Source organism: Coccidioides posadasii, chromosome 2 (assembly GCF_018416015.2).
Source record: "Coccidioides posadasii str. Silveira chromosome 2, complete sequence".
In the NCBI taxonomy this organism is placed as follows: domain Eukaryota; kingdom Fungi; phylum Ascomycota; class Eurotiomycetes; order Onygenales; family Onygenaceae; genus Coccidioides; species Coccidioides posadasii.
The window spans coordinates 1,901,164-1,921,305 of record NC_089408.1 but is presented as its reverse complement, the minus strand read 5'-3'; the positions used below and the strand labels follow the sequence as shown (position 1 = coordinate 1,921,305).

The window sequence follows — 20,142 nt, the reverse complement described above, 5'->3', positions numbered from 1 at the left end:
CCCGGCCACGCCGGCATCGAGGGAAATGAGAAGGCGGACGAAGCGGCCAGGCGCAGCCAGTTGACTGGGTTGCCGCCCAGAAGGAATTGCAGGACTGTCACTGGTGTTTGTCAACTGGATGTGCACGGAGAACATTCGAGATCGCAAACAAGCCAGGCTTGCCCAGGCTCTAGCATAACTCACTCACAGCAACCAGCGCGCTTACCGACCAAGTTGAGGCTGGACCATGGACCAAGTTGCATCAGAAGTGGCCAAACTGCTGGCCACCCGTTTCTTCCAGTTGAAAGAAAAGTGGACATGCAATGATTGGAGCTCACCTCCACTAAATTCATGCTCGGGACACTCCCGCGTACAAGAAAGGTGATGCACTAACAGAATCCGTGCATCACATCCTCTTTGAGTGTCGAGCGCGGCAGCACCAGGGGGGTTGGGGGGGGGATTCCAGCTCTACCGAGTGGTAGATCGGGCTGGGGTAACCAGGCCTCCCACAGCTGGAGAATGCCCAGAAGGTAGGCTGCTTGAGGAACTGAAGGCGACAGCGGCATATTACAATTTCTGGCCGCAAGGAAAACAGCCCTACCTCAAGACCATCAGCTGGCCCTGGCGGAGCGGGCTCGAGGTGGACTTGGAGGAGGTTGAGAGGATAGAGAACAGATAGCAGGGAGGGTAGCCTACTCACTCCAACTAGAAGACACCCAATCTGCTTAAGATGCTGAGGTGTGTCAGTTATGGCTCAAATGCCCTGCGGAAATAGGCGGCTTGGGGCGAGGAAAAGGACCGGACAATATTTCAATGGGGCTCACACCCGGGAACTCAAAGGAGGGGAGATCTGAAAGCAGCTTCACTGAGTGGTACACACTCGGCCTCGGATTCGTGATCTGTCATAGCTTTAGGGATTGATATAGACAATGAACCTGGTTAATCATAATAATAATACCTGAAGGCGCCTACTCTCTCGGAAGGTAGGGCTGGGAAAGTGAAGAACCTGGGGAGACAAGACCAATGTTAGAGAATCAGTTCTCCGGATGCTCCCCAGTTAGAGGACAATTGGATGAAGGAATAGGATGACTGCTGGCTGCTTTTAATGGGTAGAGGGAGCCGGCTTTTATAGACCACACACGGCGATGCCAAGCGGGTTGAGGCGCTGAGGCGCTTTACCTGATTTAGAACACCATACAAGCTCCACCAACTCATCACCACAGACTCTGGAAGGGCCATTCTTGTCAATGATAAGTTTATCCGTTCAAATGCATTACATGACCTGTGTTGGGGCTCCTCATACCCAGACCACAAGACTCACTGTCTGAGGAAGTGGGAGAACCTGCCACAGGTTGTGTGGTAAGTCTCTGCAGTATCAGAGACCCAGTATCAGAGACAGCTTTTTGAAGTTCTTCCAGCCAACCCCAGTCTTACAGCAGAACAAACTTCATCAATAACTCTGAGAATTGTCTCTCACTGCAGACTTCCATCCTCTCATCTGCCATTTCCACATTTTCTGACTGGCTCGCTACAACAATGTGTGCAGAGAATGAGATGAGGATGGTGTATTTTCTCTGGGTGATGTGGCACTAGTGCCTCAGAATGATGCTGCAGAACAAGCCATTGGAAGCAGTGTCATCATCTTGGCTGGCACTTGAGCTCTGTGGATTGGGCAGTGCGACAGAGCCAATGATTGGCACACACACTACAGTCTATCATTGATGTCTTGGAGTCTGGTGAGCTGAGACTGTCTGGTGGCTTCGGACATCTGCCTTCCCAGGCCATTCAGGGGAGATAATTGTGTCAAATCTCGAAGGGCATGAATTTTTTGTATGAACAATAGAAGATGATGTCCAGACTGTTAAATACATAATCCAAGAGAACGACCAGTACTCTGTCCTTTGAGGCATTCTTGATGGAGAGCCAGCTGCAGTGTTGTTTGTGGAGAAGATCAGCGATGCAGGGGTGGGATTTAAGAGCAGGACGAGTGCTTGTCGCGCACATGGGTAACACATCAATCACATGTCACTGCATCTACACAGCAACAAAAATTGTCAACAGGGCAAACCCCGAACCATTCGTCAGACGACCATGGCAGAAGACGCCAGCTCCTCCAATGGCCCCCGCCCAGCAGCTTCGCCCTCTCCACCACCTCCAGCTCCTGTGCCTCTGACTCCCGGTCCACGCGCCGCATATCTTCAGAAGATCTTTGACCAGGCGTTAGCGCGTACTCTGCGAGCAAATTCTTATGCAAACTTCTCGGGATGCTTCCCAACGCCCGCGAAGCATATTCCGGCCAGTCTAGAGTGGGTCTGGAGACAGCTGAATGCGAAGCTGGAGGAGAGCGCCAAGGCGGAGTTTAAGGACATTCTTCGCGAACGCGATGTGGTGAGACAGCTAAATGGGCTAGACAGACTTGTTGGGGAGGCAAAAGTTAGAAGAGAAAACGGGCAGGGTGAGGGTGATGTTGTGTATGTGTTCATCAAGTGTTTACCTCTTTTGTGGTGGGTGACCTGAACTGACGGACAATGATGATTCCAGGTCACATACATTGCCGCCAGATGAATTGTATCGCGCGCATTTGACTCCATATTTACAAGAGGCACGCGTTAGTCTTTATTCCAAGCTAGAGTCTACTGAGGTGGCGAACGTGAAGCTTGCAGAGCGGGTTCAGGCTCAGCGGAAAGAAATTGAGGAGTTGCTTTTCAGTCTCGAGAATGTTGTCGGGGACTTAAAGGGTGCAGCAGCGGCCGCGAGACAGTTCAGTGCAGACAATGAGCTCCGCAAGGAAGCTATCCAGATGAATGAGGACTTCAAGATGACAGTGGACAAATGAACATCGCGCGCTCTACGGTTTGACGGGCGTGGGACATGAAAAGAAGCATTGTTGCCTACCTAGGTCAGTTCTCTACAGAATAAACACAGCCTTCTGTGGGATGATGGACAGGTGCAGATGATGGCTGCCCATGGGGTAAGCGCTGCGGATGTGGGAAACCACAGATAGCCCTGATTGGACTGCTCCTAACCTGCTTTGTGTACAGGACCGTCCGCTTGAGGGTCGGACAAATCTTGAGTCTTTCAGGGGGAACATCCCACAGGAAGTTATGAATATGCTGACTTGGGCGTCTTGGGTACCGGCCATTGCATATTGGGAGATTCATGGTTCATGCACACGAACTATATGGTCTAAAGAATGAGGAGTTGATGAGATGTGTTAGGCCCCGGCTTTTCTCTTTATTGATCTGATGACAGATTGAATGCCAGACGATCTTCTCCTTGAGAGATAATGTTGTCCAATCTCTCCTTGATGGGTCGAGGACAGTATATTAGCGCCTCAGACCCCTCTTAAAGTTTTGTTTCACCCACCTCAGAGGTTGATGCACGCGAGTAAAACCTGCAGAGTTAGTGATTGGTTGCGGGGTCGCTCTAAATTTCCCAACTGGCCAAAGATTGAAGAACGAAAGGAGATGGAGGTCTTGCTTAGCCACCCTCCCAAGCACCACTTATCGAAAGATGAAGCTTAACGCTGAGCGGTTTTGACTGAGCATCGGCCTTGCTGATAGCTGTACTCCATTGGCCCATAAGACCCACCGGCTGAGGAAGTGGGTCTACCCATGCCGGGGTTCTGCGGTACCACTCAGTTGTTGTAGAAGGATGTTAGGTACACTATACACAGACAAGGACCTGGTGAGAGCTTAACGCCGACGAGATCCTGCCTAGATCTACAAAGCAAGATAGTCTACTACAGCGAGCACTCAAGAATGATGGGTAATGCTCCCCGTATCCAATCATCAGATTGACTCTTCAGAATAAGCGCCAGTATATATTTTATCACATACCCAGGTGAAAGGGGATGGAGATAAGCGCCCACAGGATTTGGATCTTCCAGCTGGTGCGGCTGCAGTCAAGAAGTTATTGGTCATTCATCAAAGACCATCTGGTGTTGGCATCTCATTTGACTTCAAATACGTGATGACGAATAGCCACCGTCCATTGGGGCTTCACACGAAACACCACTATGCGCCAGGAATACTGCGGGCATCTAAATTCTGAAAGTTGCATGTCTTCCATAGCTATGAAGGACATATAAATGAGATCCTTGCCAGCTACTACTCTCCATTGGCATCCAACAATCCAACTCTTCCAATATCTATCAGTCTTTGATTTCTATAAACTTTCCACCTGTGCTGCCCTCAATGTCTCGCACCATTCACTTGGCGATATTCTCTAATGGTGCCAGACCAGCTCACTATGCTGTCTTCATCCCTACTGGTGATGCAGGCAAAGTGGGAAAGCTTATCCATGTGACCGGAACCACCGCCACGGGATTCTTCCTTGAATTCAAGCGGAACTACGACTTTAGTCTCACTCAGCGGAAGCACCAGCTCATTCCACTCGCCCAAGTCAATGCCCAGTATATAACAGATACTGTTGGCACCGGACAGCAGTCCGCTGACACAACTGCTCGTGATCGACTGGAGTCAGTTGCGACAATTGTGCTGCCTCCGGGACGCAGCGCCAATCCTTTTGATCCATCGGTAAGCCAGCGTCACCATTGGAACAACCATGCATACCGATAAGTGTTATAGGCACCCAACTGCCAGAATTGGATGCAAGACTATATCCAGAGACTTATTGCCGAAGGCTTGGTTGCTAGCAGCGCCGGTTCGGTTGTTCAAAGCGCTCCGAGACTGCTGTGACCAGGGTGTCGCATTGCGGGCTCTGCTTTACTTGGATTCTTTGAGTGGTGCTGATAACAATTGTTGAAAGAAGGACTTGGTGGGACTTGCTTATTCCATACCCGGAAGGCTACTGTATGAATAACAAATCATTAACTGATCTGACGGGTATCAATGATCTTTGATTTTCTCACGATGGATAAAAGTCTCCCTGACTAGCCATCAGTGGCAACAAGCCGCAAGGAACATCCAAGCACTGTGTAACGACTCAACATCCCATTGCCGTTGTGTAGTAGTCCCATGGATCCCAAGTACTAGCAAATTGATCCAGAATCATGGGCAGGTAGGTGGTGGACCATGGTTCAGCTCTGTCAGCGGTATATTGCGCCTTGCGAGACTCCCAGTACGCAGGCAGCCAACCAGATTGCTCCCAGTCGACAACCGCCAGAATACGGTATGGGGGTGTGGGTGCGACGATGATGTTACTGCGATGGAGATCGCCATGAGTGAGTTTGATTGCACAGTCGTCCGGGAGGTCATGGCGGAATGGTTCCACTGGAACTGAGTACGGATCTGACATCGGTCTTCGGTGAAGAAATGTAAACCAGTCGTGAAAGTCGCGAACTGTAGCGAAAGGGCCTGCTTCATGCATATAGTTCACATGAAATGCCCTGTCGTAAAGCGGTCCTTTCGTAATGCTGCCTACGAAAGAAAGATTAGCTGATGGCAATCAGTTATCCAAAGGGTACGCGGGATATTCGCACCTACAAATGGGTCCTGTGGGTCCTGTTCGACCTGTCGTAGGCGCTGATAAATTGTCCTGAGTTCGCGACAGATGCCGGCTTTGTCCTCAGGTCCCATGATTGACCATAATTGCTCAAGCGATGTTCCATTCACATACTCCATGTAAATGTATTTCTCGTTTCCCTCGGTGCGCCAGCCATACACTTCGGGCACAGGAACATCCCCTTTGAGGAGTTCACGTACGGCATAGAGGCACTGAGCTTCGGATATCTGAACAGAGCTTCCCCACTTAACAAAGAGACCCATCTCTTCGAAGAGGACAGGTGGCGGTCTGACATATGGAGCATCCATTGAAAGGACTTTCCTTCGGTCAGGATACACTCCGGCGAGATGTTGCGCCTTAGCGCGTGCCTGCACTTCATCTGGTGAGGGTAATTGATCCCATTTTTCAAAAAAAGACGATCCTTTGGCGACAAAGCTATGATAGTTTGGAATCATTGATTGTGCAAGTCGCACGTGTTCCCTTTCACTGGTCATGGTGTGTGACTTCCGACGGTTGTGGCCCTTGAGCTGTTGTGGTGGTACCGTGGTTGTTTACCGCGTCAGTTGATCACATGATCTGGTTCTTGGCTTAGGCACCGACTCTCCACGGACGTCAGCTTTCCTAACCAGATGTTTACGTCACAGACACTGTAACCATGCAGTGTCCCCTGGAGATTATTTCTATCCAAATATGCGCTTAATTTCGGACAATGGAAGTAGTCAGAAGAAATTAGGCAACTTCAGGATCTATTGTGGGGCCAACTTCGCTGGACGTGGTTAACATGTCGGGTCATTCTGGGAGATACTGGATGACTTTCTCTCCTCGAGGTAATAGCATCTCAGAACTGTGGGGTAAATCAACATTTTATTGGCCCGCAAGCACTATGGACGGGTGTTCTTGCGCGGAGGCCATGATTGGCTGATCCTGTGGAGTGGGACATCTGCTCTTCCACAAGGACTTAAGGTTTCCATTGCCTCTATCTGCAATGCAAGTGACCCAAGTCGGGTAAGGGATAACGATTGCGTCCTTGTATCTCAGATCAATGCCATGGCAAATTAATCTGACCATCATTTATGATATTGCGGCTCATCCGCACCAGTTTTTGTTCACATCTTCTTTGGAAGCCATTTAACTGGAGCGACGGCCTCATCGACGGCGGCAGCCCATCTGCCGTCTTCTAATTTAAAAGAGTAGTTCTTGATTAAATATATACAAAGTAAGTAAATCTCAGAGAAATAAAATATTTTAGATATATAGTAAAAAAGTTTCAGAATTCTAATTACTAAAAATCAGATTACTGCTAAGTATTCAATGCCTAACTACGGAGTAATCAGTACAGTATAAAGACTTAACTTTTTAATTATAGAAACTCTAATAATAATTGTAAGAATTCACCTGTGAATCTCTTACACAGACAAACAACATCTGTAAGAGCCAAGAGTCTCAGCTTATAAGCTGTTGGAAGTGGATGTGCACTAAGCAAGACACTAATATAAACTTGGATCTCGCCTTCAGTCTTCCCATCCCTCATACAATCATAGCAGCCATCATCAATTTCTTCTATGTCCTCTTTGATCCACCCTAATTCCCCGATTATTACATATGCAGGCCGTTCAGAAACCAGTGACCGCTAGAGAGCGCGCTTCGATTATAAAAAAGGCCCAGGAAGACGCGCTCGCTCGATTGCCTCTAAACACACTCTTCATCGTTCTTTACATACGATCCGACCCTCCCCAGTCAAATGACTTTCACTGGGGATATTACTTCCACACTAGCGCCCAGGGAGGGTTGAAATATCACATGAGAAACCTGGGCGGAGGATGGTTCCCAGATCATGGCCCAACCGGTGCGTTTTCAAGTCCAATTTCCTGTGCGTCCTTATCCAGATCGCAAACGTCCCACACGCAAAGCACGGTTCTCTCGACCAGATTATGAGATCTCGCGATGGAGACGTCAATTCAATTCCCGGTATAACCTGCCGAGTATGGCTAATGGTCATCTTGCGAGAGTTGATTCGACAAGGGATAGTACGCTGCAGCAATATTGAAGGTTTGCAGCAGGAATGTATGGCTTTCGGAAACCAATACAGTTCGGGAGCAGCGAACAATACCCAGCCACGACCTGTAGTAAGATCAACCCTGTGTCTGTGAAGGTAAATTAGGGAGGGAGCGCACGTCCTTAGCAGAGGAGCTGCAGAGATCTTCTTTTTTTTTTTTTTTCCTGCTCTCTTGTTTATAACTCGCAATCGTTATCCGAATCCATTCAGCCAATGTGTGCATGCCTCTTAGCCTTCACATTAACAACTTAATGTCTAGAAGCCCCAGTCACTAAAGGGCTATATAAGAGTCAACTGTTAATAGATTTAGAGCCACATCGGATTCCAACTCGTCCAAATATTGTGCTCCACCCATCCAAGAGGCAACTTGGAACCACCAGCTGTCTTTCCCAAAGCGCATAGCCGTAGTAAATTCCCAGTATTCGGGATACCAGCCTGCAGATTCCCAGTCGAGAAACCCTGATAAATGTCCATCGTCATCGACAAGAATGTTGTGCGCTTTGAAATCCCCATGAGTGAACACTATCCTATGTTTATGGCTCTGTAATCTTTTTGCGCGTGACAGAGCCATTTGGTATCCGGTGTCGGATTTGAATGCATGGGCTGAAGCCGGAGCGAAAAGATAGTTGTAAAAAGCCTCCATGCTGGAAAAAGGACCCATCATGTGCCCAGGAACACGTGAGCTCCGTAGGCGGGTTCCAATAGCAGAGCAAATCGTCTCTGACCCTGGAGAGTGCCACGATCGCATAGAGGTGATACATGATTTCAACTCTTCCAGCCAAGGCTCCTCGGCATCAACCTGTAGTCTATCGTTCGAGTTCTCAAGGGCTACACCAGGTAGCCTTGTCATCAAGATAGAAAATCTTCGGTTAAAAGGGGCATCTAGGTGTTCACCACAGCTGATGACTTTGGGTACAGGCATTCCAGCAGATCTCGCCATTTGCATTGAAACGGCCTCCTCGACGCTCGTCCGGTCCGTCCATTTCATAACAAGCCCAAATGGTAATTGAATAATATTTGCATTGAATAGAAGACCGAACCAAGAGCAGTACCATTGAGAGAAGTAATAAAGGAACTTGTGAACGATACCCCAGAGTATTCTGGTGCATCTGCCGGGTCCAGCTGGCACTTGAGGGGTGGTCTGCTGGATTGCAGACTGCATCCGCCATGGCCAGGTATAATCTGGCCGTAAGATCGATGGAATCATAAGGCGGTCCATTGAGACGTCTAAGACCTAAGTTCGAAAAAGGAAGCTGGGACGTTGGGGTGGGATTTTCATTTCCTGTCGAGGTTTGAGTTACTGTCGACCTTATGGAGGGCAGGCTATAGTTTCGTGCATTTTATCGATTAAAGGAAGCGTGAATTACTTGATAAAAACAGGCGAGATAAAATCGGCTCCACTAGTCGAGCGAACTTGGGGAAAGGTAAATGAAAAGTGAGAGGAACGAGAACAGGGCGTAACCGAGACTTCCGAGGAGAGAAAGGGGGTAGTATCAAGAAATCAGGGGAGGAGCAAGAGTGGTGGGAGATTGAAATGGTGCGACTGAGTGAGTGCAGAATATGGGAGGGCCTTATGTAGTTGACCTCAAGCCAGCGACGATGATGGACGAATCTAGAACGCTAACCTGGAAACGGTAAAATGTGTGTACAGTAAAGCCTCTATATAACGATCACTTTACATAACGAATCCTCTACGGAGTACATAACGGACGAAAATCTCTTCCAAAATTAAATCTCCATACAAAATATTCGTTAACCTGTATACTACGAGATTCGTTGAATATCTCCCAAGATTTTTTAATATATCATTATAAAAAGGCCAAAAAGACCAAAATGCCCCGCCGAACCACAATTTTGATTGGGCAGAAGAAATTACACTCCCACAAGGCCCTTAATCCTTCCCTCTCCAACAAGGCCTTGATGACATGGTGAAAAAGCTTCGCTTGTATGAAGAGCGGCAGGATAAGGGAGATACAGAGCTAATTCAACAGTTAAATTGTTATGAGAGAAGATTAGGGGCTCGGAGGCTTGAAAATCAGCAGCAGCAAGATATTAGAGCGTATTTTGTATGCTAGCTCTATATAACGGATCCCTCCATATAACGAACTGAAAAAGGCTTCCAAAATTGATTCGTTATATAGAGGCTTTACTGTACTGATCTGGTGATCCCGCGTTCTGTGTTTTGTCGTTGATGGGGGCGCGCCACTGAAGTTGAGTTCGTTTGGTCATGAAATGCCACTCGCGCTCTTAATACAAACTCCTGTCGCAAAGTTTCATTTGTCTTGTAATGCTTCGATAATCTCTTCAACAAAGTTATCAACTGTATCTCGTTCGAAATCTCGCAAAGTAGATTGGTCGGTCGCGACATAGTCTAGCCGGTTATCGGAAGGAGCAAGCTTGAATTTCTTCCAGACTTAACTCATGGAACTGAGGGAAATCAAGCCGAGGAGGGAACCAGTCCGCTAGGGAAAAGCCGGTTGACCGGGTCAGTCACGCTGCCTTGGGTCGTGAGAGTAGCATTCGTCTCGACTCGGATTGTCCGCGATAGAGATGGATTCGTGGCAGAAGCACGGGTAAGCCCCAAGCGGTGAAAACAAAGTCTAGCCTTTTATGGTTAGGGCATTTCTGCCCAGCGGCTCACCAAAACAAATATCTCTTTCCGCCATTGATCCCGCCAACTCATTTAACGGCGGGCAGAATGTCTCAACGGGAGATCCAGGAGATACAGGAGCTGCACCGGCGCTTGGAGGAAGAAAAGCAACTACGAGAAGAATAACAGCGACTGCGAGAAGAAGAATAGTACCGACGAAGGAAGAACAAGAGTTGCGAGGAGAGGAACAGCGACTACGAAAGCAAGCCGAGGAACAGCTGAGGCTCCAGACTCAAAACACCACAATTCCCGAATTCCTCGATGCTTGCCATTCGCATTTATTTCTCGGTTTGGATATTCGGAGAGACAAAGACTCGTCTACGAAGGGCAATCCCGCGAACGCCGGCCGTAAACTCTGCCCGGCTAAGATTCGAGAGTGGACCAACTTTCCAGATGAACAGATTCTGATATGGGACGATCTGATGAACACCGATTTTGTGGCCGAACGCCATTTCTGCGGAGATGACGGACTAATCATCAAGACGAGAAGCGTTGAGTTTACCATGAGACTGTGCTGGGGTACACCGGGATTGCACGCGCGGAAGATGCTATTAGATGTTATCACTAGACACAGTCGCTAGAATAATCCCGCAAGGCAAGTTGGCTGAACTCGAATTACAAGCCCATGTGAAGCTGAGCTGAAGCTGAAGCCGAAGCGCAACTTCGGCATGACCCCAACGTCTAGCGACCATGAGAGGACTTTCCTTTGCATTATCCTCAATGTCAACTTGGATGCGGCGGTCCGCGATCAACCGCAACACCTTTTATAGTTTATGTAGCCACAAATGACAACCTCTCGCGCTGAAGCTCGCTGAAGTAAGACGTTATCAGCGAACAAACAAAGGCTCCACGATTTATATGTAGTCGCCTGATACATTACTGTAATAACCCGAGACAAAACTACTTAAGCACTCTCAATCTCCAGTTCCGGCCCTGAAAGAGTCATCCCACAGTTGCGAAATCGCGAAGTGTTTAAGGGATCCTGCAGGGTAAAAAGCGTCACCACATCACGCGGCCCCAAACACCAGCGAGCCTTGTGGGTAACATCCGTCGGCTCAATAGGAGTGTTTCCGCTATTATTTAGCTCAACAATTATCGCGTGCACGAAGCCATATTTGTGGACCCAGATTACGACGGTATGCGCCTTCACCAAACAATTAGTACACGACGCTCACTTGGTTTCATAGCTTCAAGTCGCTATAATCAGCCTCAGGAAAGTCTTCATTTCAATATACCTTGCGGAGCATTTGATGAGCTCGCTCAGCAGCCGTGACGCCGCGTAACGATGAATCCCAGATTGGCGACCTATTATGGGTACAATGAAACTCATGATCAAGTCTTCGGGTTGTGCTTCAAGCGATACTCCCTTTCCTGTGATTCTTCTCTTGTAGTCTGCCTCCTGAAAAAGAGCACCACCTATTATTTTGTACGTGACCTTCCACCGCTACGATTCCAACTTCCGCGGCCATTTCAGATGTCTTTCCTTCTTTGCTTGAGACTTCGATGTAGATCACGACGACAGAATAATCGAATGGGAATGATGAATTCTCGAAACGATTTTTGACAGAAGGTTGCGGGAAAGCTGTTCCGCAAGCCACAGTTCCGCTGCCTTAGGATTACACAAGCTGGCTTGGATGAAGCTTGATCGAGACGTAAGCTTCCCGCCGCAGTACGGAGCGGAAAAAAACAACTAGTCTAGGCAGAACAGAATTCCGAAGAACGGAGCAGAGAGCAGGGAGCACGGAGTACGAGGTTGTGGATTTCATCCCATCCAAGGCAAAGTCATTTCAGCGTGACATGTGGACATCCGGCGTGGCTCGATGTGTGGTACCAAGCAAGCAAGCAGGCATGCGTGCGTGCGATATTTGCTTCCCCGCAAGCGTCCGCTCCTGCAGTCGCACCTCGTCCAATTGCAGGTGGAATTGTCGCCTAGTGATCTCCGTCAGTGTATTGGAAAACATATGGCACTTCAGACTTAATACAATGCACGGAGCCCGACTGCTGCTTGTGCTCGCTCTGCGCGCCTGTTCCTCCCTCCACGTTGCGAAGACCCGCTCGAGGGTTTTGGTATCCTGGATTATCATCGGCCCGATTTCTCGGATAAATTCTCGGGATATATTTCCTAAAAGGGTTAAAACTCTACTAAAACAAGAGCGCCACACCCTCCCCACGATTGCGTAAAATACTCCTGTTACTAAGCCCGCCGATCAGCGTGCATTGCGATGCGGAATCCGCTCAAACGGTGTTGCCGACAAGGAGACGATGATATTGACAACTTATTCGGCCATGTTCTGATTTAGATTCTTAAAATACCGGGTTGTCTATCATTGCAATCCTTTCCCTCGTTGATAGAACATGAGCACGGTCCTTCAAAGCCGCCTGTCCGCCCCCGACACTTCTGGGGACCTAAGGGGCTTCACTCTATAAAATGGGTGACCATAAAGTATTATACGAATCCCTTCCGATCCCTACCTACGAAGAAGCTACGTCTGCACGTCCTTCATCATCACAATCCCTTCTTGGCCCCTCAGAAGTGAGCGATGACGCCGAAAGGCAACAACTTCTCAGCCATGCTCCCGAAGTGGGAAGTTCGAGATATCCCCGAGGATACCACCCTCCCACGGTCGAATCTGCCCGATCGAGCGTGGACTTTTTAGCGTCCTCTAATGGAGGATCAGTTCGAGCCTCTACTGAGAACCTTCGAAGGGAGCTAGAGCACATGGATGTGGAGGACCCTTCGGGTCAACGATCTAGCCGCTCTGCCTTTTCCAAACGATTCGCCAACCTCAGAAGAACATTATCCTCCATAAACTTCCCGCTGCGGAAATACATCCCAACGTTCTCCTTTCGATTGAACTTCCTACATTCTGGGTTTGGCAACCGCGACGCTCAAAAATGCATCCTCGTCCTTCGACTTGTCGCGGTCCTCATAGTCGTCTCGATCATCTATTTCATCGTGGTCTCCGATATTTTTAACTTTGGAGGAGGTCTAAATTTTGGCCGGTTATATGAGCCCGAGTCAGTCCGAAATTTCGTCCAGAACCAGGTGAATGAAACGGCGATCGCTGAAAATCTTGAATACCTGACACAGTTCCCCCATATTGCGGGCACCGAAGGAAACTATGCCTTGGCAGAATGGGTGCAGGCAAGGTTTCGAGCAGCGGGGCTCGAGAATGTTGAAATGGAACGGTTTGATGTTTATCTGAATTATCCTACCAAACACGGCAGGAGGATAGCAATTGTGGAGCCAGCAGACAAGAAATGGGAAGCTAAGATCGATGAGGAAAAGGTGTACAGGAGATCGAGGGAGCAGACATTGGTTTTCCATGGACATTCAAAATCTGGAAACGTCACTGGCCCTCTCGTATATGCCAACTATGGTTCCAGAGAAGATTTCCAAGCGTTGGCCGATATGGGGGTGAAGGTTATGGATTCAATAGTTTTGGTGAAGTACTATGGCTCACAGGGTGATAGAGCACTGAAAATCAAAGCTGCTGAATTAGCTGGCGCGGCTGGGTGTATAATCTATTCTGATCCAGCAGAAGACGGATTTGTCAAGGGCCCAGCTTGGCCAAAAGGAAGATATATGCCAAGTGATGGCGTGCAGCGCGGAGGCGTCAGCCTGATGTCGTGGGTTGTTGGAGACGTACTGAGCCCAGGTTTCGCCTCTCGCCCTGATGAGAAAAAGAGATTGCCAGTCGAAGAAAGCCCTGGTCTCCCAAAGATCCCCAGCTTGCCTATCGCATGGAGGGATGCGCAGCATCTGTTACAAGCTATCCAAGGTCATGGTAAACGGGTACCAAAAGAATGGGTCGGTGGTGTGCCAAATGTCGATGAATGGTGGTCGGGGGATGACTCTTCCCCCAAGGTCAATCTAATGAACATTCAAGACGAAATAGAACGACAGCCAATCTACAATGTGCTTGGAAGGATGACTGGCGTCGAACAGCCAGAGAAAAAAATCGTTGTAGGAAGCCATCGGGATGCATGGTGTTTCGGTGCTGCAGATCCAGGTAGCAGCTCTGCTATCCTACTGGAAATTGTGCGGATTTTCGGGGAGCTTCGAGCTCTTGGGTGGAGGCCATTGCGCACTATCGAGTTTGCAAGTTGGGATGGCGAAGAATATAACCTCATAGGCTCTACCGAATATGTCGAGAATAGGGTTGAGGATCTGCGTTTCGATGGTTTTGCCTACATCAACGTCGATGTGGCTGTATCGGGTGAGGACTTTAGGGCTTCTGCCTCTCCTCTATTTGAGCGTTCACTTCGACGGGTCTTGAGCCGGGTATCCGATCCCAAAACTGGCGAAACCCTACAGAGTATTTGGGAGAAAAAGGGCTCTAAACTTCAGGGATTAGGCGCTGGAAGTGATTACGTTGCCTTTCAAGACATTGCCGGCACATCTAGCATTGATTTCGGCTTTGAAGGAGACCCATACCCATATCATAGTTGTTATGATAACTTCGACTGGATGTCTACCATTGGTGATGCTGGCTTTAGATACCATAAAGCCCTTGGACAGATATGGGGTTTGCTTCTCTTAGAAGTGTCCGATCGGCCCATTCTTCCATTTGATCTCGAAGCATACGCTGCTGCTGTTGTTCAGTACGTATCTAACCTGCAAGACTACGCTAAAAAGAACTCGGCTCCGTTGACGCCATCCAAACTTGCGCGTGTGGACGATTCGAGGACACATATTGACTTCAAACCTTTGTATGATGCGGCTGAAGTATTCCGTAGGAACGCCCGCATTTTTCATAAGTGGGAACGTGTGTGGAATGAGACGCTATATGCCAACAATGGTTTCGAAAATAAAATCTTCGGCATCCGAAGATTGAGCCATAATGGTCATATGGGAGACTTCGAAACGAATCTGCTTGACTTGGAGGAAGGTGGTGGTGTAAGTAGAACCACAGCTGCTTCTACATTTCCGAAGAGTTCACGTGTTGTTATATTCCATCCATACTTACATTATTTTTAGGTTCCCAACCGCACTCAGTTCAAACATATCATTTTTGGCCCGCAAAAGTGGTCAGGCTATGACGAGGCATTCTTTCCAGCCATCAGGGACGCCATCGACTCGAGAAACTGGACCGAAACGCAACATTGGATCAATAAAGTTTCGAGAATCCTCACTAAAGCAAGTATCAAATTGAATAACTGAATTTAATTTCACTCCTTCCTCCCTCTCCTTCTGCGAACTTTGGGAATAACAGGGCTTTCCCCTATTGCATATCTCAGAGGTCTTCCTGATGTGTGAAATTATCCTTCTACCAGGCACTCTTTAATTGCCTCTTTTGTAGGTATATTTTGGCCTTTTAGACAACTGGCCAATTTGTCTAGATTTACTTATACCCGAAACGCCCACCCCCAGTGTATGGTTGTATGCAAATACTGACTTTTGTTGTTCTGATATGTTTCCCAGTTTAATGTGAGCCTCTGGGCAGTTGCCATGCATCTTCTACGCATATAGACTGGCATGCAAGTTGTCCTTTGCCATTTTATTGCTTTTTTAAAGGGCTGTTGGTGGTTTTGGCTGGCATTATTGGTTTAGCAGCTTTCACTTCGTACATGTTCCACATGTACTGGTATGGGTACTTCTATTCCTAGATATCTGTTTTCTTTGGCTGAGCCGAGGCATTCATATTGTAATTTTGTGATATCATTCTTCTAGTGGTTAAAACACTGCTATAACTTGGCAAATCCGAGCCCGCTGTTCTATAGATACATCCTAACACATGTTATACAAGGCAAACAAAATCGCAAAGTAAGAGTTGTCGATTCATTTCAAATAGGGATCATGGCAAAAACGTTTCTTCGACCAACTCTCGGACACTGCTCCTTTTCTTTTATTACAAGCAGTCGGTATCAAAAGTTAGAATTCAATAGCTCGGTTCTCAATTTCATTGGGAGTTTTTTTCCCCACATGTGTGTTTTCAACACCCACACTTCAGATATTCAAAATTATTTTCAGCTAACTGGCGGTGTGAACTGATGCTGAAGGGCGGATTCCCGGGGAGCAATGCCAAAAGCGACAAGACACCACGAAGAAACCAACGGCGAATTCGTGAAATGTATATTTCAAAATTCCACGAGTATTCGCCGATGGACGGTCGTTTTCCGCTCGTGGTCTAAGTGGGCGGAAGATTTTTCATATCACCTTTGCCATCCTTGATCCAAGCAGGATCTATTAGCCGCTCCCTTTCAGCATAGAGCTGCTTGTATGCACCACGTATTGTGCCATCACTAACGTGGGCAACGGCGGAAATTTCTTTCGCTGATTTGCCTTGGCCCATCAAAAAGGATGCCATATATATTGACGCAGCGACGATTGACAAAGGTGAGCGACCTGCGAGGTCGCCCATAGAGGTAACTCGGTCAGCAAGCGCAGATGACACGTTCGTGACTTGGAAAGGCAGATCAAGCAAGTTGCAGAAACGGTTGCAGAGATCACTTGGCTTGGTAGAAGTAGTTGCGGTATAGGTTTCGTTGGGATCTGGCACCCCTGTTGATGATAGATATTAGTCACAGGGTGTACAATGGCGGTGATAGAGACTAAGAGACTCTTACCTCCACTCGAAACTACAGAGTTGATCCTCTCCAAGTTCTGCGCAGTGAAGAATTTTTCCAGAGCTTTGTAGATCCTCCCGATCTCCTTCTTTGACACCCGTGTCAAAGCGAAAATCTCGGTAAAGGTTCGCGGAACCTTGCACTGACGACAGGCGATAAAAATACATCCGGCAATAATAACATCTTGAGATTTGCCTTTAAATGCTTTTGCATCATCTACAACCTTGAAGAGGTATTTGGCAGTGTCGGCAACGTTCTTCTGAATATTGAAACCGTCACATAGTGCTCCAATCTCCTTGTATGCCGCCAGCAACGCTCTGTTAGTCTTCTCACTTGACATTTTATTCTGAGCACGATGCAGCTCGCGTGTCTTAGCGCCGCCTTGCCCATATGAAATTTGGGTCTCGAGCTGGTTGCCATTTAAAAGCGGGTTGGCAGCATCTCCGACACGAGATGGGTCATCGTTATTTTGATCGTCGTTTGAAAACGTGCGCCACTCTGAATGCTGATCAATTTCTCGATCCGCAAGAACCAGGCCGCAGGAGCCGCATATCGTCTCATGAGAGTCAGGTGTCCGCAGATTAGGGGGATTCTCCTTGCATTCTGGGCAGATTAAGCGTGCTGCAAGATTCTCCTTCCACAAATTCGGCGCAGCCTCGGTGCGAACTCCAGGCCCAAAAGTCGCCATCTTCTTTACCTTTTCTTTTGTTCTCAGACGCTCAGTATGGCGCTTCTTGATTGATTTATAGGAGACTCTAAGGTTATGTTGGGATGCGCAAGCGCGAATAAACAACGGCGAATACACCTTGCCGGTTTGTTTTCAATGATGCCCGGTCCAAAGACGCAAAGAGGATGAAAAAGGTGTGGTAGTGGCACGCGGTTAAGCCTGGGGTAGAGCACAGGAGTCCGTGGCCACTGTCTTTAGAAATCATGTTAGCTCAAGTGTCAAGCAAACATTATCATATAACTCTTTTAAAGTGGTATCCATTAGTTATAGATGGTAGATGAGAGAGTCACTTTGGGATTGTACAAGTAGATGCGCTCAAGTGTTCATAAACCCAAAGGCTATCACAGCTTTACCTTTGTGAGGACAACCGTTCCGCCCCAAATGTCGAAAAGAATGACAATTTGGGCTCCCTTGCGCGATAACCAACGCTGCAAAGGTGAAGGCGCAAGCCGATTTCTCAGTCTGCGTTGAAATCCTTCTAGCTCGCTCGCACAAGAGTGGCAAATATCAGTAGTGACTGAAGGAAGCCCTGCGACTTGGCTATGCGAACATCTGAACGCGTCTCAGCAGGTTACTCCATGAGAATACCTTCCTTGAGGGTGTTATTCCTGGATTAGAGGCTTCAGAGCCGATGTGTTGGAGACGCTGAAGGGAGCCTGGAGCTGGATGGAGGATGAAATGCTGTTCAGCTGGGAGCGCGAGCCTTTTTGATGGCAGCCTCGCAGTGGATGACTAATAACCACGAATGACTAATCTAAACGCCAAGCCTGGAGGTCGCTCACAAACCCGCCAACCAGCCGATATTGCAGTTTGACGTCGAACCTGCAATTGAATCCCCCCTCTGGACCCTCATATCGTCCGTTCATCATCCCATCGCAGTTGCAATGTTGTTTCAATCACTTCGGGCATCCGTAAGCATCATTTTGATTCCCGCTTTGTGTCAATTGAACCCATGCTGACCCTACGTAGCGGTCACTCTTGACCCGAGTGGCTCGGCAACAGAGCTCCGTTGCCGTTCGAACCTTTGCTACTTCGTCCGCTAGACAAGGTAGAAGAGTTAGACAGACTCCTCTTTCGCCCTCGGATGCTGACTCGTACTCTTCCGCAGCCGATCCCGTTCAGGACCTTTATCTTCGCGAACTCCGCGCCTATAAGCCCGCACCGTTGAAGCCATCCGACGCTGATGCTTACGTGCAGAAATTCGTCATGCCCACACCCCCTCCATCTCCAGAGGAGGCAAACATTGCTGCGGAGTTGAAGGCATATGAGACCCAAGAAGTCGAAGTGGAGGGTCAGGCTGCCCCTGGAGAGGCCGCCGTTGAGGAGGACTGGTTCGAGCTGCCCGAAGAGGAAGCATCTCCCGCCCACTAAATATACTTGTGTAAAAATAAAGGGAGGATGGTGATAGACAATGGAATACGCATCCCAGAATTGTACAGTTACAGCCTCCATACGCATACATTCCAGTTTTACTCGTTGATACAATCCCTTCTTGGTTTTCTATGCTGCAAATCCTGCGAGTAAATTTTCTTCGAGGGCCGATGTTTGTGTCCTTCAACTTTACGCAGAGTCGGCCGTCTGAGGAGGGACCCATGCCTGGATATTAGCTTCAAAAAAAGGGGTGCCCGCGGCCCTTATGTTAAATCGCAGAGGCTAGAAGACCTGCAAGCCTTGGAACTCAACAGTTTGATTGACCAAGCGGCTACCCCGTAGAGTTATAGGATTATTTCGACAGGATGGATCAATATACATTGCGGTCGGCCTTTCGTGCGTATAGGGGTGCACCGCCTCAATACTCGGACAGATGTCCACGCTTTTGCGGGCGCATGAAATTGTTTCGGTGAGGATTAAACGGCTCTTCCGGAAAGTTATCATGGCTGCCGTACTCCGTCCTTTCAGGTAAATTCTCGCACTCCGTACCCCGTAGCGTGCCTCAAACAAATTCTCTTAAGTGTTTTTTCCCGTCTCACCGAGTTCCAAAGATCAGCAACGGGACCGTCGACATAAGATCGCTCCTCGCTTCTCATTGGCCAGCGGCCCGCGTGGAATTTTTATTGGGCTGTCTGGCTCAAAAACCGCAAACAGGCCCTTGGGGCGGGCTTGCATGGTATTGGCATATTGGTCGCTTCTGGGAACCGTCCGCGGGTAATTCCTTTGGGCGGGAGGATACACCCGCCCTGCTTCTGATTTGAAATAAAAAAATCATTCAGCCCCGATATGTGGCTGAAGATCAGGCTCTCGGACGGAGACTTGGCTTGCATTTAGCCCCGTAATATCGTCGCTTGGCGAAAGGCCGCAAGGTTGTGAAATCGCCCGATTGTCACGATCTTCCTGCCACCAAGCGACCCCGGGCGGGCGAGTGTAGAGTGAGTTGAGTGAAAAGAACAATATGAACGGAGGCCATCGTTAGATCAGGAACTGCTTCCTGCTTCAGAGTTGTCAGTGCTGTGATGCTGTTGTCCATGATGATGACATGGCTCTCCACCCAGCGCAGATACGAGCATTGGACAAAATCCACCAATGTGGGCTTTTCATCAAATCAAAAGCCCCGAAGAAGTCAATTGGCAAGCCCGTAACTTAATCTCCTTGAGCTAACAGAGTGGCGTCCGTTGCTGCGACTCACTAGTTGGTGAGGCTCAATGGCGGGTTTCTTGAAGTTCGAGAGTTGGGTGAGTGAATATTAAGATCTTCTGA

General features: G+C 48.4%; 8 protein-coding genes across 8 annotated transcripts; 5 read left to right on the top strand and 3 right to left on the bottom strand.

Annotated features, from left to right (window-relative positions):
- Positions 1-2,070: 2,070 nt before the first annotated feature.
- D8B26_003150 (uncharacterized protein) lies at positions 2,071-2,982 on the top strand (the record flags this gene model as incomplete). The annotated part of the gene is made up of 2 exons (XM_003068568.2): positions 2,071-2,450; positions 2,521-2,982. The coding sequence occupies 2 exons, from the start codon at positions 2,071-2,073 to the stop codon at positions 2,813-2,815; spliced, it is 675 nt and encodes a 224-aa protein (XP_003068614.2). The 3' UTR covers positions 2,816-2,982.
- A 1,032-nt stretch (positions 2,983-4,014) lies between these two features.
- Positions 4,015-4,679, top strand: D8B26_003149 (uncharacterized protein; the record flags this gene model as incomplete). Its single annotated transcript, XM_003068569.2, has 2 exons — positions 4,015-4,517; positions 4,569-4,679. The coding sequence occupies exons 1-2, from the start codon at positions 4,176-4,178 to the stop codon at positions 4,677-4,679; spliced, it is 453 nt and encodes a 150-aa protein (XP_003068615.1). The 5' UTR covers positions 4,015-4,175.
- D8B26_003148 (uncharacterized protein) lies at positions 4,015-5,939 on the bottom strand (the record flags this gene model as incomplete). The annotated part of the gene is made up of 3 exons (XM_003068570.2): positions 4,015-4,791; positions 4,853-5,360; positions 5,423-5,939. 2 exons carry the CDS (start codon positions 5,937-5,939, stop codon positions 4,927-4,929), a joined length of 951 nt encoding a protein of 316 aa, XP_003068616.1. The 3' UTR covers positions 4,015-4,791; positions 4,853-4,926.
- Positions 5,940-7,772: 1,833 nt separating this feature from the next.
- On the bottom strand, positions 7,773-8,720 carry D8B26_003147 (uncharacterized protein; the record flags this gene model as incomplete). Its single annotated transcript, XM_003068571.2, has 1 exon — positions 7,773-8,720. The coding sequence occupies one exon, from the start codon at positions 8,718-8,720 to the stop codon at positions 7,773-7,775; it is 948 nt and encodes a 315-aa protein (XP_003068617.1).
- Positions 8,721-10,111: 1,391 nt separating this feature from the next.
- On the top strand, positions 10,112-10,732 carry D8B26_003146 (uncharacterized protein; the record flags this gene model as incomplete). The annotated part of the gene is made up of 1 exon (XM_066124053.1): positions 10,112-10,732. The coding sequence occupies one exon, from the start codon at positions 10,112-10,114 to the stop codon at positions 10,730-10,732; it is 621 nt and encodes a 206-aa protein (XP_065980128.1).
- Positions 10,733-12,383: 1,651 nt separating this feature from the next.
- Positions 12,384-15,353, top strand: D8B26_003145 (uncharacterized protein). The gene is made up of 2 exons (XM_003068572.2): positions 12,384-15,051; positions 15,133-15,353. Exons 1-2 carry the CDS (start codon positions 12,580-12,582, stop codon positions 15,313-15,315), a joined length of 2,655 nt encoding a protein of 884 aa, XP_003068618.2. The 5' UTR covers positions 12,384-12,579; the 3' UTR covers positions 15,316-15,353.
- Positions 15,354-16,282: 929 nt separating this feature from the next.
- On the bottom strand, positions 16,283-18,111 carry SUA7 (transcription initiation factor IIB; the record flags this gene model as incomplete). Its single annotated transcript, XM_066124052.1, has 3 exons — positions 17,802-18,111; positions 16,722-17,640; positions 16,283-16,656 (listed from the first exon to the last, which is right to left on the bottom strand). Exons 2-3 carry the CDS (start codon positions 17,407-17,409, stop codon positions 16,283-16,285), a joined length of 1,062 nt encoding a protein of 353 aa, XP_065980127.1. The 5' UTR covers positions 17,410-17,640; positions 17,802-18,111.
- Positions 18,112-18,260: 149 nt separating this feature from the next.
- D8B26_003143 (uncharacterized protein) lies at positions 18,261-19,023 on the top strand. Its single transcript, XM_003068574.2, has 3 exons — positions 18,261-18,359; positions 18,418-18,496; positions 18,557-19,023. Exons 1-3 carry the CDS (start codon positions 18,333-18,335, stop codon positions 18,817-18,819), a joined length of 369 nt encoding a protein of 122 aa, XP_003068620.1. The 5' UTR covers positions 18,261-18,332; the 3' UTR covers positions 18,820-19,023.
- The last annotated feature ends 1,119 nt before the right edge of the window (positions 19,024-20,142 follow it).

Bases quoted from the DNA above. Each gene is read 5' to 3' on its own strand.
- D8B26_003145 (XM_003068572.2), top strand. From the start codon at position 12,580: ATGGGTGACCATAAAGTATTATACGAATCCCTTCCGATCCCTACCTAC. The intron at 15,052-15,132 runs GTAAGTAGAACC...CATTATTTTTAG, and splicing joins ACTTGGAGGAAGGTGGTGGT to GTTCCCAACCGCACTCAGTT.
- D8B26_003143 (XM_003068574.2), top strand. From the start codon at position 18,333: ATGTTGTTTCAATCACTTCGGGCATCC. The intron at 18,360-18,417 runs GTAAGCATCATT...GACCCTACGTAG, and splicing joins TTCAATCACTTCGGGCATCC to CGGTCACTCTTGACCCGAGT. The intron at 18,497-18,556 runs GTAGAAGAGTTA...ACTCTTCCGCAG, and splicing joins TACTTCGTCCGCTAGACAAG to CCGATCCCGTTCAGGACCTT.